This window comes from Trichoplusia ni, chromosome 27, assembly GCF_003590095.1.
Source record: "Trichoplusia ni isolate ovarian cell line Hi5 chromosome 27, tn1, whole genome shotgun sequence".
Taxonomy (NCBI): Eukaryota; Metazoa; Arthropoda; class Insecta; order Lepidoptera; family Noctuidae; genus Trichoplusia; species Trichoplusia ni.
Window position 1 is genome coordinate 3,102,388 of NC_039504.1, and position 13,791 is coordinate 3,116,178.

The 13,791-nt window shown below is 33.4% G+C and overlaps 1 protein-coding gene across 1 annotated transcript in view; it reads left to right on the forward strand.

The window, feature by feature from the left end:
* Positions 1–10,056, forward strand: part of LOC113505944 (exostosin-2) — a 40,051-nt gene extending 29,995 nt beyond the window's left edge. The window contains exons 5-7 of the mRNA XM_026888826.1: positions 1,551–1,671; positions 5,863–6,021; positions 6,472–10,056. Of these exons, the coding sequence (XP_026744627.1) occupies positions 1,551–1,671; positions 5,863–6,021; positions 6,472–6,693 (502 nt within the window). The 3' untranslated portion in view covers positions 6,694–10,056. The remainder of the gene's footprint in view (positions 1–1,550; positions 1,672–5,862; positions 6,022–6,471) is intronic.
* Positions 10,057–13,791: the final 3,735 nt, after the last annotated feature.

A 13,791-nucleotide genomic window follows, 5' to 3' on the forward strand; every position in this document is an offset into this window, starting at 1 on the left:
ACAATAACCATTTTTATGTGTTTTCTTAATACAGTAAAATTATTGGTTACTTACGAACCTCTTTTTAACAATACAGTATTAATCCGTATCCAAATAAATAAGTTAGATATATTATGCATGTAATATAGAACAAAATTGCCTTTTACACTACGCCAAAAATGTTAATAGGTAATGAGTTATCGTAATATTAAAATCTCCGCGCGAGAAATTAAAAATCGATGAAACGTAGCGAAGATATCGTTGGCATCTATATACTAATTGTACTATATATATACTAATTACTATGTATATACTATGTATGTACTATGTATATACTAATTGTTTGTTTGATTGTTTGTTTGAAAGCGCTAATCTCAGAAACTACTGGTTCAAATTGAAAAAATATTTTTGTGTTGAATATACCATTAATCGAGGGAGGTTTTAGGCTATATGTGTATCATCACGCTGCGACCAATAGGAGCGAAGAAAAAGTCGCGGGCAACAGCTAGTAAATTCTATAACGAGAGAACAAGAAAGATACACCTTTTTTTGTAACTTGTCTGTTGTATTAGGTTAAAGCTACATTGTATCGATAGGTTTAAGATAAGCAAATAAATATACATCCATGTCATTCATAACACTAAGAAAAACATGAAGCAAACATTATTTACTTAATAATACAAGATGGCATAACATAGTCATCTATTTTCTTCAGCTATAATTTTATCTGTAACATCCAGGTCGTATGGCAGACTCCCACCCCGTATACGTACGTTTGGCGTGCTTACAACGTACCCTTTCTCTCAATCGCTCCTTAACTTGTGCAGAATGTTAAGTAGGAGATATATTTTGTTTTCGTTTTGATAGTAAATCAAGCTTACGTAGAGTTATCTTGTTTTCCTTTTCGTAAACACTTTCAAGTTACTTTTTCATGTTATGGTCTTATAAAACTTGTAATTGAGATTTCTGTTTGTATTCGCCGTCTCAGAAGTTAGTTTTAAGATCCCTTGCGAAACCTTCATTGTACTAATTATTATAACAGTGAAATTAACTTATCTTTATGACTATTCAACATTTTGATTTGGGCATAATTTGACATTTGCTTCGGGCGGCTTCAATTCTAACAAAGATTGTTTGTTTGATACTCTTTGCGGCGTTATTCAGTATCTACAAGGATTTGTTACTAGGGCGAAGCCGCAGGCAATTTATAAGGAATCAGTACAAAACGAAGTCGGCTGGGCCAGACAGACGGACAGTCTGTCTCTATGTATGCTTAAATCTTCGAAACTACGAAACAGTTTTTGATACGGGTTTTTTTAAATAAATGGAGTGATTCTAAAGGAAGCTTTTAAATTATAATTCATGCAAACTTTATTAGAGAAAAAAAGTCAATTTAGAGGCTTCTTAAGTTATGTAACTACTTTTTTACACTTCATAAGTATTTTATTTTTAAAGACAATCTGCCTCATATTCCTTATGCAACATTTTCTCGTATCGACCAACACATAGACTGTTTGGTTTTTTACGATGAAATAACTAAGTTTCACAAGTTTGGTGTTATAATGTTTCAGTTTCGACGTGTGGCGCGAGTTCCCCGACCGCATAGTGGGGTTTCCGTCCAGGCTGCACGTGTGGGACAACACCACCAACTCGTGGCGGTACCACAGCGAGTGGACCAATCAGATATCTATGGTGAGTCTTTAAATCATACCTAAATTTTCTTTACCCGAAGAAATCTTCATGGACTTTCTCTGCCCTGGGGGACTCCCACTGGCTAAAATCACGGGGATTGCTTCACCCTTCCCTTGTACATGAGTCCTCAAAAAACGCGATGCAAACTACCGCGATCTCAGGCAGCAACACACGTCATACCTACCTTTCTTTTTTAACATGAAAGCACGCTGGACTCTGACCAGCTGAAACCACCGGAGTGTTTCACCTTTTTCTTGTAATTGAGTCTGCGGGAACGCGATGCAAACTACCGCGATCCCAGGCAGCTACGTACCTCTTTCTTACCCAGCACTGCGTTCCTTCGCTGAGGTACCTATAGAGCTTATCTTCGCCTTTTTCATCTATCTGCAAGGGGCTAACAAATAAGGTTTTATTCTTAGGTTACGTTTACAAAGTCTATTCCTAACCTAGTTACAAAGTTGCTAATTTTGTTTACTGTTTTATGTATGTGGACGTATGTATATTATTATATTTCTTACTAACTTTTTGTTCCTAGACTTTTCTCTAGTTACATTAGTTAGGATCGGTATCTGTCTTACCGAAGCTGAATACAGTAATTTATTTAATCAACAACATATTATTGCTCGGGTCTCCAACCAACTGAATGTCATGTTGATTCAAGTAGTCAAGCTAGCTCTTTACCAAAAATCATCGAAATCCGAAATGCCGTTTGGGTGTAAAAAACAAATATATACCCAACATAATTTTACATTCATAATATTAGTGTACTTCCAAACCGAAATGCAATTTAAAATTTCAAACTAATCTGTAATCGTATACCACGAACTGCAAACTAAATTAAAACGCAACAACTAGAGCAGCCAGACTATCAGTCCAATAATTACGTGCAATACAAGCATTTATCTGACCGCATGTTATTATAAACCAATAAAATATCGATAATGCTCGCAAAACGAAAATTAAACAGCAGCCAATAATATCATACACAATACACATTAGCCGGCAATTTATTAACTGATGTCAACGATACGAACACAGTTAATTACAAAAATAAAGTTATAATCAGTGATTAAGCTAATTGAAATATAAATTACTCCCGACACGAAAATAAATTGTGTTTAATTATGTCATTAGAGTTGCTAATATCTGATGCAGTTTTTTTGTTTGAAATTTTATAATTTTGAAGCTAAAAAATGGCTTTAGAAACGTCTTGATGTAAATATGAAATCCTTACGTATTTTGGCTACCATGATCTACTGTACTGTAGTCCCAAGTGATTTAAAACTTTGTTTTCCACAAAGTTTACTAGAAACTTATTTAATTACAATTACCTGAAACTGTTTATTAACACCCTTATTAATATTAGTACAGTATGGCTCCACGTCTTATTTTCACTCAACATCGAGTAAAAGTAGTTTACGATACGCTCATAAGAGTTATCGGCATTAATCTGTGTTAGTTATCAGTGCCCTGGATTCAAGCTGTAATAGGCAATGTGCATGACCGGTATGTTTCACGCCTATCCGACCCGCTTCATAATGTTTATCAAAATAATTTAAATGGGTTATAAAAATTAAATCTATATCAATTAAAACTGATTACTTAAAAGAATTTCCCATCAGTTTTCGGAGTACCTCAAGGCAGTATTATCGGTCCAATGCTATTCGTGCTACATATAAATAAATTAAAGAGACAAAAAAATATATATTATTAATACACATAAAAACACACATTTCTTCAACAAGAATCGTCGAACCGGAACTTAACATGTAAACGGTAAACACGCGAGGTATACATTAAACAATTGAGCACAGCATTGGTGTCAGTGCATCATCCGGTCACTACATCTCGTTGTTACGAAGGTCGCATAGCTGCTCACTGGGTCACATACATTTTAATACAAATGTTGGACAGTGGGACTCGTATTGCTTGTGTGATTTAAGTGTTGATAATGTCGATCTGGGTTACAGAATCAATACGCTTTAATAAATTTTGATTTGATGTCTTGATTGAGACAATTGAAGTGTTCGACAAATGGAATAGTTATACGATCAGTAGTGGTATATTTTGTTGTTTAAAAATATTTAAGCCTCTTGTAACGTGAAGCTTCGTAAGTAGCTAGACGATTTAATATTAGGGGATTTAATATCATTCAAACTTATATCAGAGTAAATGATTTTTCGCTGTATCTTGTTTACTTACGATGGTCCTTGTTCTCATATTAAGATTTACATATTACGCTATACAAGTTTAAGAGGAGCAATTCAATAAGCAATGTCTTCAACCACAATCACTTGACATAATCATATCGTTCAATAAAGATAACTAAGTTAACCTGAGTTGTGACACGGTTATTTCTAAGTTAGTGTTTCTACCACACTCGAGAATTATATGGTTCATACGAACTCTTTTGCATATGAAATGAAATACAAAATCACATAGAACGTTAGCTTTATAAAACGCAAATACCCTACATTTGTTAGTTAGGTAACCGACAATTAGTAATTACTGTAATTAGTATCATAGTCAAACAAAACAAACTCCAATTACGCTAACAAATAATGTAACGTACATAAATTAATAAGAGCTGGTCTTGATTGCGATTTATGTCGGCTGTACCGTACCTAAGTAATTCAATGAGACAATTGACGGCAGTTCATGCTGAGAGTTGGTAACTAACGTCTGCGTGAACTGTAGGAGTGGGATAGATGTAGGATAGTAGCTGCAATGCGGTGTCAGGGTAAAAGTGTTCTTGATAATATTGTTTTAACAACAAAAACACCCGAAAGACTTTAAAAAAGTAATGAGTCGAAGTTGATTTTTTATGAGGCCAGCTATTTCATGTTAAATGAAATAAGAGTTAATAAAGGCGGTTAGTTCAGTCCGAAGTTCTGAGGTAAATAAGAAAAAGAAACATAATACAGACGAATTGAGACCCTCCTCCTATTTGAAGTCGGATAGAAATATTATAAAGGGGTGCTTAAAAAGAATAGTATTGTTTAAAGATCGGGTGTTTTGGCTCAATTTGGAAAAGGCCTATGTCCTATATTCAAAACGCGATGATTAGAGATTGATAAATTCGTTAAAGAGTCATTGATCGTTTGTTAGATACGACTACGCAATATTGGCCATCCAGTTTCACATTTTTTTTAAACTGGTTTACGATGTCTTCGGTTTTATAGATTTCAAATAGCTTTCTAATAGTATGAACAACACGAAAAATTAGATAATAATTATGTCATCTGTCAAGCGTTGTAATTAGTTCGTTAAAAGATCGTGGACACCGATTAATTGATCAAGCATTCAGAAACAGCATAACAGTATAATATAGTAATTGAAGAGTAACGAAAAGGAAACTTTTCTGACATACAAACACGCAAACAAACAAATATGACAAGACAAATATAGAATGATTACGAGTTTCAGGGAAAAATGAAAGCTTCAGTCGGAAATGTTTATTACACTTGCTGAATTGGACATCGTCCAGAATTAATTAAGTCCTCATTTTTACTACGGTTTTCCTTGTATGCGTTGGCTTGAAGTGCAGTAAGTATTATAAATATGGAGAAATCTTTCAAAGCAACTTGCATTTTATGTTAGAGACTGATTATATATTATAGAGATTTTAAAATGAAATTGGAATTGAATTTGCATTAAATTGGATGTCGGTTATCAATGAAAGACATGATCCTGTTTTTATGCTAGGTAGGTATTAACCTTATGTTACAATACTTCCAAGAATTTGTGAACTAAGTGAAAAGGGTAAAAATGTCTTATAAATACTTCGCTGAATCTGTTTAGACTGGAAGCCCACAGCCGACATAGTTGGGAAAAGGCTAGGGCGATGATGATGACTTTAATAAGCACATGATGCTGAAAATTGAGTCTCTTATTCTCGTGACAGGCGAATTACCATTAATTCTCCTTAAATGTTCAAACCTCCTATTATTTGCTCGTTGCAGGGAGTCCAGAGGGTTAGTCCAGTCTTAAATGTTCTATATTACCATCACGGTAATATTGAATGTTTATATACTGTAAATGTCGTGAATGTTCAAAGTCGTAGAAATTATAAAAACAATTTGAGCATTGCGATTTTTTCTTCAGATAAAAACTAAAATGACTGGACTAGGTACATATCCAAAGAACTGAAATTCTCCAAAATGTTTCAACCCCTGTCTCTCCAACTTGCAGGTGCTAACTGGAGCCGCGTTCCACCACAAGATCTGGTCGTGGTACTACACGTACAAGATGCCCGCCGAGATCCGCCACTGGGTGGACGACAACTTCAACTGTGAAGACATCGCTATGAACTTCCTAGTCGCGAATGTTACTAGGAAGCCGCCTATTAAGGTAGTGTTTTGATTTTAAATGTAATTGACTATTGATATTTTGGAAATTTTGTGAGTAGATAAAAACATAATCGGGGAATTTGATTCTAGTTCTTAAGTAAAAATCAATATTTTGTGGCGCGGGGGGGGGGCTGATTTCCCGTCCTAGGTAAAAAAAAAAACTTCATATAACCGAATCGATTATATGATGCAAACATTCTGGGAATTTTCTAAAGGTGTATATTTTGTTGACAAGTTGAAATAAAATTTGTTAAAATTATTGTTTTATCAGAATCAATATAGGTTCGTCCCAGTAGCATTAATTTGTTTGATCTAGTTGTGTATCTATTTGTTTGATAATTACTATAATCAGTGATTCAGCATACCTATCGAAACTAAAATGAATATTTTTTGTTACTTATCCCCAATACTTATTTTTAATTTCTAATCAACCTTAACGCCTCCATTCCAGGTGACCCCCCGCAAGAAGTTCAAATGCCCAGAGTGCACGAACACGGAGATGTTATCAGCGGACGCGCGCCACATGTCGCAGCGCTCGGCCTGCATCGGCCGCTTCGCGCGCGTGTACGGGAACATGGCGCTGCGGCCCGTGGAGTTCCGCGCGGACCCGCTGCAGTACCGCGAGCCTGCGGCCGGACTGCCGCACGCCTACCCCGACATAGGGGCGCTGTGAACACACCAGGGACTTGGACACGGTATGTATAGTTGCCGGCACGGATCTTCAGCGCTCGCCGGAAGAGTGGGGATCGCTTTGCGCATCGTAAAATAAAACGCCAATCAATTCTGCGTACTCGTTTCAAGGAAGATTTTCAACCAATCACGAGTGACGGATGCAAGCCCATCACTGCACTTTAGTCCGCCCCGCGCCTCACTTCATACCGCAAAAGGGACACAAAAAATCACTTCTGCGCAGGTGAAGGTCAGCGCTCAAGATCCGTGCCAGTAACTATAGTTGCCTACGTCATTATGGTAGCTATCTGGAGTCTAGTCTAAGAGAATAGTTAGAAGCCCGTTTTCTATGAAGTGGAATTAAGAGGACGATAGCTAAGGCCATTAATGGGTTTGGACTAGTCAAATCTAATTCGAAAATCGATCGAAAAAAAGATTTTTTGGGTAGCCTAAGGCAGCAAAATTTTTGTGGTATGGAAAATTCATAGAAATAATGCCTCGGATGCTTTAGAACAAATAATAGCAGTGTTGGTTTTTTAAACTGAAAATCGATGAACAAATTTTACCGGTTTCTGAAATGGCAACCTCTAAATTCGGATGACAGCTAATCACTGAGCACATGTTGATTAGAGGGCAGTCTTTTAAACCACTAAACACTCGGCCAATAAAATTGAGGAGCCTTTCAGAAACTGAGAACAAAAAGCAATAACGAACAATCCAAAAATATTAATTGAAAATAATTTTGTATCTCAACTAAAAGTAAAAAAGTCTGTCACTTTAATTTGAATATGATGAATGTTGTAAAAGTAAATGCCGTCGTATCAATAATGTAAGTATAGAATTAGTCAGTGTAATGAGTGTAACGTTTAAAAAATTACCGTGGAAGACTTTTTTGCTGAACATCCCGTTGACTCAATACAAGTTAATACTTAAGCGGATAAAATAGAATAGAATTAAAGGAAAGTAGGTGGTACGGACAATAACAAATTGATCGAAGGCTGTAAGAGAAATAAATATGGGATCTCGTCCCAACACCAGGGTATGTAGTCTTAAACTGCCATTATTTTATTAATTTCCCTGACTCACCTCCCCATTTTGTATGTTTGCGGTGGAATGTTCTGTTACCCTTCATTTTTTGTTGTTGTTTTATTATTGTTGCAATTTATTACAATCATTCAAAGTCACAATTAACATTTTAGATTATTGATTTTCTTATTTAATACTCAAAATACCAAAGCTCGTTTATATGTTATCTATTTGATATTAAACTCTTTATTTTGTTTAAAAGATTGTTTTTAACTTAATCAATATTTTTTCAGTCTAAGGGCCTGTTTCATACAAATAATGTAATTTTTTTCAATGTATCTGCCAGATAACGGCTAATAAATGATTGTGAAACAAGCGCTAGGTGTAACAGAAACATTCTACCGTAAACGTACAGTCAGCAAGAAAAGTATTTACTTATATGTAAATATATTTCATGATCCCTTACCCCCTTGTTTTAAGGACTTGTGTTGTGAGCTTACTAATCGCCTTCGAATTATTACGTTTTACAATTAGTATACGCGGATATCGTTTGTTTTATTATTATTATTATACGCTAGAAATGAATATCATAATCTTTTATGGTTCCCTAACAAAATAATGCTGGTTTATCAAGCGTTGATCAAATTTTGTATTTGACTCTGGATTGAGTATTAAAATCAATCCTTAAAATAATCAATTAAGTTCAAATCATTTATTCTCAAAAAAGACATTGTCACTTACATGAGAATACAATTTAAAGTTTATCATTATTATAGTTATAAATACCCATCACCAGATAATAACAAATTCCTTGAATCAACCACTGCAGTCACTATGGTCTTATTAGTTGATTTAGTGAAAAATAAATTTGATCAGCGCTCCGGATACCAGGAATTAGAAAGCAAATCTCAAGCCAGACCCCTATATCTTGTGAGAAAACCTTGTTTCGATATTCCTGGCGTTAATTTACATCAAAAAACTTTTACATCTCTCAAGGGTTGACTTAATTGCAAATGATTGTGTATTTTTATTTGCCCATGTCCGTAAAACTGTAATTAGAGGCTTTTTATTAGAATTTAGAAGTAAGCTAGAATATTTTTTTTTTTATTAAAATTCTGAGTGTCGTAATCATTTTATTGAAGCAACCTTTGAGGGATTTAGCTTGACCTGGTTTCATATTTGTCATTGATAACTCAAACATATCCAATTTCAGTACACTAGCGGTGTTAAGTTATTGTATATCAAACGATTTTATGTCTTGTGCTAATGTTTATAAATACGATTTTACTTAGTCGAAAATGATTATAACAACACCAAGTCGAAGAAAATAAATACTACGTCAGTGTTAAATGGAAAATTAATATTGAATCAAAAATGTTACCTTTTGCAAAACTATTGATACTTTCAATGTAAAATTCATTTTATAAAATTGTTTTCATAAGTCTGTCGCATCCATAAACAAAAGTTCTAAAGATAACCTCGTTACTTGCCATTCCTTTTATTACAATAGAAAATAATTTTGTCTATGACAATAAGTTTGTAAGTAGCTAGTAAATGATCCCCAATTGGTTTCATGTCAATTCTTACTATTATCAAAAATGTGTTATTTCGAATATTTGTCAAAATACAACAAAAAGAAACGAAAAAATGGTGTACAGTAAGTAACATAGATTATAAATATAGGAAAACTATAACGTCGTGTTTAGGTTGTAATATAAATCAAAATAGATGTAATTAATTGCAAATTTTGTGTATTTTGACAGGAATTTGGGATAATAATATTAAGGTCTTTCGTATTCAGGCCGACGACAGTTTACAATACCTGAGAGCTTTGATCTCCAAGCAAATACCGTCGTACTAAGTCATAGAGGTTTGTGAGCATGGAGGCTGAAGTAGTCAGATATTAAAGAGTATTATCGTTTTGCGTACGAAGGACCTTTGCGTGAAATGTAAAGCCATCTGTCCTTAGATGAGTAAAGAAATGATATTCTAAAAGTTAGTGAAGGTATTAGTTATAGAGAAATAGTCCATCTTAACATATCGGTGCTTGCGCGAAGAAGTAATCTAATTCCTAATAATTTTAAATTGTGTAGATATACGTAAGGAATGCACGATGTACAGTAGCGTTGTGTAGGCTCGTGTATTATTTATTCCAAATTACATGTATTTTGTTATACGTTTTTTTAATAACGCTCCTTTGGAAGCAAATATGATTTAATATCAGAAATATCTGATTGGCTATTAGGACTCGTTAGATCGGTGGATTTGAGTAGATATCGAAATTAAGAAATTAAATAATGCCTTGCTCTTTAGGCATCGTATCGTAAGTAAAATCTAGAATTTTTAATGAAATTTATTTATTTGTGCTAGTTTTAAAATTATGTATTATTATCACTTTATAAAGTTTTAATGTTTTTTTTGATATATACAGAGCATGCACCGCTTTATATTTCAACGTTTTTTTTATTAAAGTTTTCAGACAAAAATAGGGGTACATTATATGTATATGACGATAATAATATTGTCAATTTTATACAGAATTTGTCATATTGAATGTATAATTTATTTGTGAACCAATGAATTTTATAATTCTACACTTTTTACTTTTATAAGAAAACAAAGTTTTCGTATGACACCAATTGTAAGTACATCATGGAAATATATTTCGTATATTTTCATTTTTTTTTATAATTTTTCGAACATTAATTTTGAGGATTTTTATTTAATTTTAATTAGAGATGCGCCGAATAGTGGTTTCACCGAATAACCGAATGCCGAATACTATTCGGTTTAAAGTTTACCGAACCGAATATTCGGCCGAACTATTCGGTTCAAAATTTTTATTGCCTCTCCGCGTAAACAGGTTTCAACATGTCCTTACTTGCCGCCCGCAAGATTAAACATTTAAGAAAATGTATTTTTTTAAGTTTTAACTGTTTAGTTTCAGAAATAAATATTACTAGCTTTTCGCCCGCGGCTTCGCCCGCGTCGAGGTCGGTTATATCGCGTTTCCAAGAGAACTCTTCAAAAGTCCGGGATAAAAACTATCCTATGTTCTTTCTCAAGGTCAACTCTACCTCTGTACCAAATTTCATTAAAATCAGTTCAGTGGTTTAGACGTGAAAGCGTAACAGACAGACAGACAGAGTTACTTTCGTGTTTATAATATTAGTAGGGATTATTATCTTGTTCTATGGTTGAAATATTTTGTTTGGAGGTCTTAAAGTATAATTTATGATTCAAGACTGATTAAAGCGTTTTTAAAATTAAAATAAATATTGACTAGAAAGTTGTAAGTAAAATGTTGTTGTTTATGAAATAAATACATTGATTTTTGGTTAAAATTTATTTGCTTGAGTTAAAGTTTATTTGCTTATACTTTATTATCTTAATTCAACAATTTTTTCATAGTATTTCGTAGACTTTATAACAGAACAAGCTATATCTTTGAGTTCTACATCGGATAATGTGGCGGAGAAAAAAGAACCGAATATATTCGGCACCAAACCGAATAATTCGGCCGAATACGAATAGTGAAAAAATTGCCGAATATGACGAATACCGAATACCGAATAGTTATTCGGCGCATCTCTAATTTTAATAGAATATAAAATTTTGACGATAGTTTAGTTTCAATGTATTTTTAGTTTTTATAGTTTGAATTGTAAACATTTCATATCGAATGTTTAAAAATAAATAATTTCGAACAGACTGATGAATGCTGCTAGCGTGGTGTGGTCAGCGGAGTTCAAGTGCTCAGAGTAAACGATTATAACAATTAAAAATGAACTCTAAAACAAAAGCGGTACAGTTGAAAATTGTACAGCACTGTCACACACGTTGTCTATTAACCTCGTCATCATGGAAAGACACCGTATCAAGATAAACCCTAAAATAATTTTCCTCTTTATAGTGAATGCAATAGAGTTCACATTTAAATACAAACACAAATATCATTACTTTGAGCATCTTGTACCACTGAGCCCTATTATAATATAAATACATTTTAGGTGTTTCTTTTGAATGTTAGCCAAAGACCTAAACGACTAGTCGCAGAGATGTATTTATAATTCGCATTTAATTAATTAAGTGGAAGCTCTATGTCGCGTTGTGTGTTACCAAAACTGTCAGATGTCAGACTGATGTTAGATGTCATAGACGTTATGCTAGGTGTAAGGTAGTGTGTGGACGTGGTTAAGAGGGACGTTGAACAAAAAGTACCTATACGAAAGATGGATAGGGAAGTTGACTAAAAAATAAAGCCCTTTAACGTTGTGACATCAAAAAGTACTTGTACAATAGATTATTAGAGAATGTGAATAAAAGAGATCAAATATATCTGGTTGATTTCTAAAAAACATTTTTAAGATATTTTAATTTTATTTTATCAACTAAAGTATTCCAACATAAAACGCAACAAAGATGACCTCCGTAGGTTTCATCATCGTATCAGTTGGGATTAATTACGTCACAAAAACTGCTGTTGAGTGACGTCGCACGCGATTTAAACATACTGTAACATCTCAATTTTTCGTTTATATCATAAAATGTGTGACCGATATTTTTAACCTATCTGGCGGACTAATTCGCTTTTGTTAAGTCACATACTCAATTCTTTTGCTCATGCAAATGCAAAAGATGTTACTTGTCCAGTTAGTGATTTTTTATTCAACTATAAAAACCATATTCCAGTAATAAATATTAAAATCTATGAACTATAATAATTGATTTATAAGCTTTTGTTGAACGTCACTTTGAACTTCCGTCTCATGCAAAATAGAATGTTTAGATTGGCCTACATGAGTGTGACAAATTAAAATGAGACAATATAGTTTTAAATAATGTCATGAGAGCTTAATTTATTTGTACTAACTTTATACATAAATGTTTATAAGTTTGTCCAACCAATGATCAAAGGACCTAACACCGCTCCCTGAAGCATTCATGCATTTGTGAAAGAGAGACAACATTCTACTCCCAGTAGTGCACTGTACTTTAGTGAGTGGTCTTGTGTACTTTGATATGGTTCTATCTAAGGAGGCGGGTGATTCTCAGGAAAAAAGTAACACAAATTAAGCATGTCATTATCCTCACCATACTTCTAAAAAAATTGTTTAATTAGATGTTATTATGTGTCTAAGCTCGTACAGTACGACGGTTATTAATAGATTAAGTAATAATAAATACAATAACACACTAGATACTTCATCCATTTAGTAAGGATAATGACGTCTCAAACTTACGTATTCTTGTCTTGAGAATCACCCACGCCTACGTTTCTGGCCCGATGAACAAAATATAGAACTAAAACCGTTTTGCTTCAGCTTGGGATACAACTAGTTACAAATAAATTATCCACCTCATTACTCAGTTGTTATTACTTCATTTTAAGTTAATTTTAATTCGCAATAATAAATTATACTTTATTGTACATGTGTCGCATGTTCCAAGTACAGTCGTGTATAGGAATATTGTAATTTTATACTTACGTGTATTTTTTTTGTAAGGAATCAAATACTGTTTTTATTATCATTTTTAACAATTATTTATTATTTTTACTTTAATTTGTTGTGTTTCGGACAGTATTTTATTTTTACGGGACTTTATTATTGAAACTGAAGCAGCTGTTAACTTTATGAACGGTTTATTGTTTAAGCAAAGATTGTTTTTGTAATCCGTTTCTGACCTAATACTTATATGGTTTTGCCACCAAAATACAATTTTGTAGATACTAGATATTTTTTCTAATAATCTGACTAGAAATATGTGCTTTCTTTCTCTTCATTCAGATAACGAGATATGCTGGATGTTTCCTCGTTTTGACATAAACCACATTTAAAGACTGCCAGTAACAGCTAAAAGTGTCACTTAATAATATTGTCTTCTAAAACTTTTAAGCTTGACAATGTAAAAACATCTTTGTACTAAAGCCATTTAAGTTCATTTTTTAACAAAAACGTATCTCACAAATATTCGTCCCATTTTTTTGTAACTTTAATCCAGATTTTTGAGTGAATGAATGGATTCGAGATAAAAATTGTTTCTCAATCTTTAGAATATTGGCGCTTGTATAAAT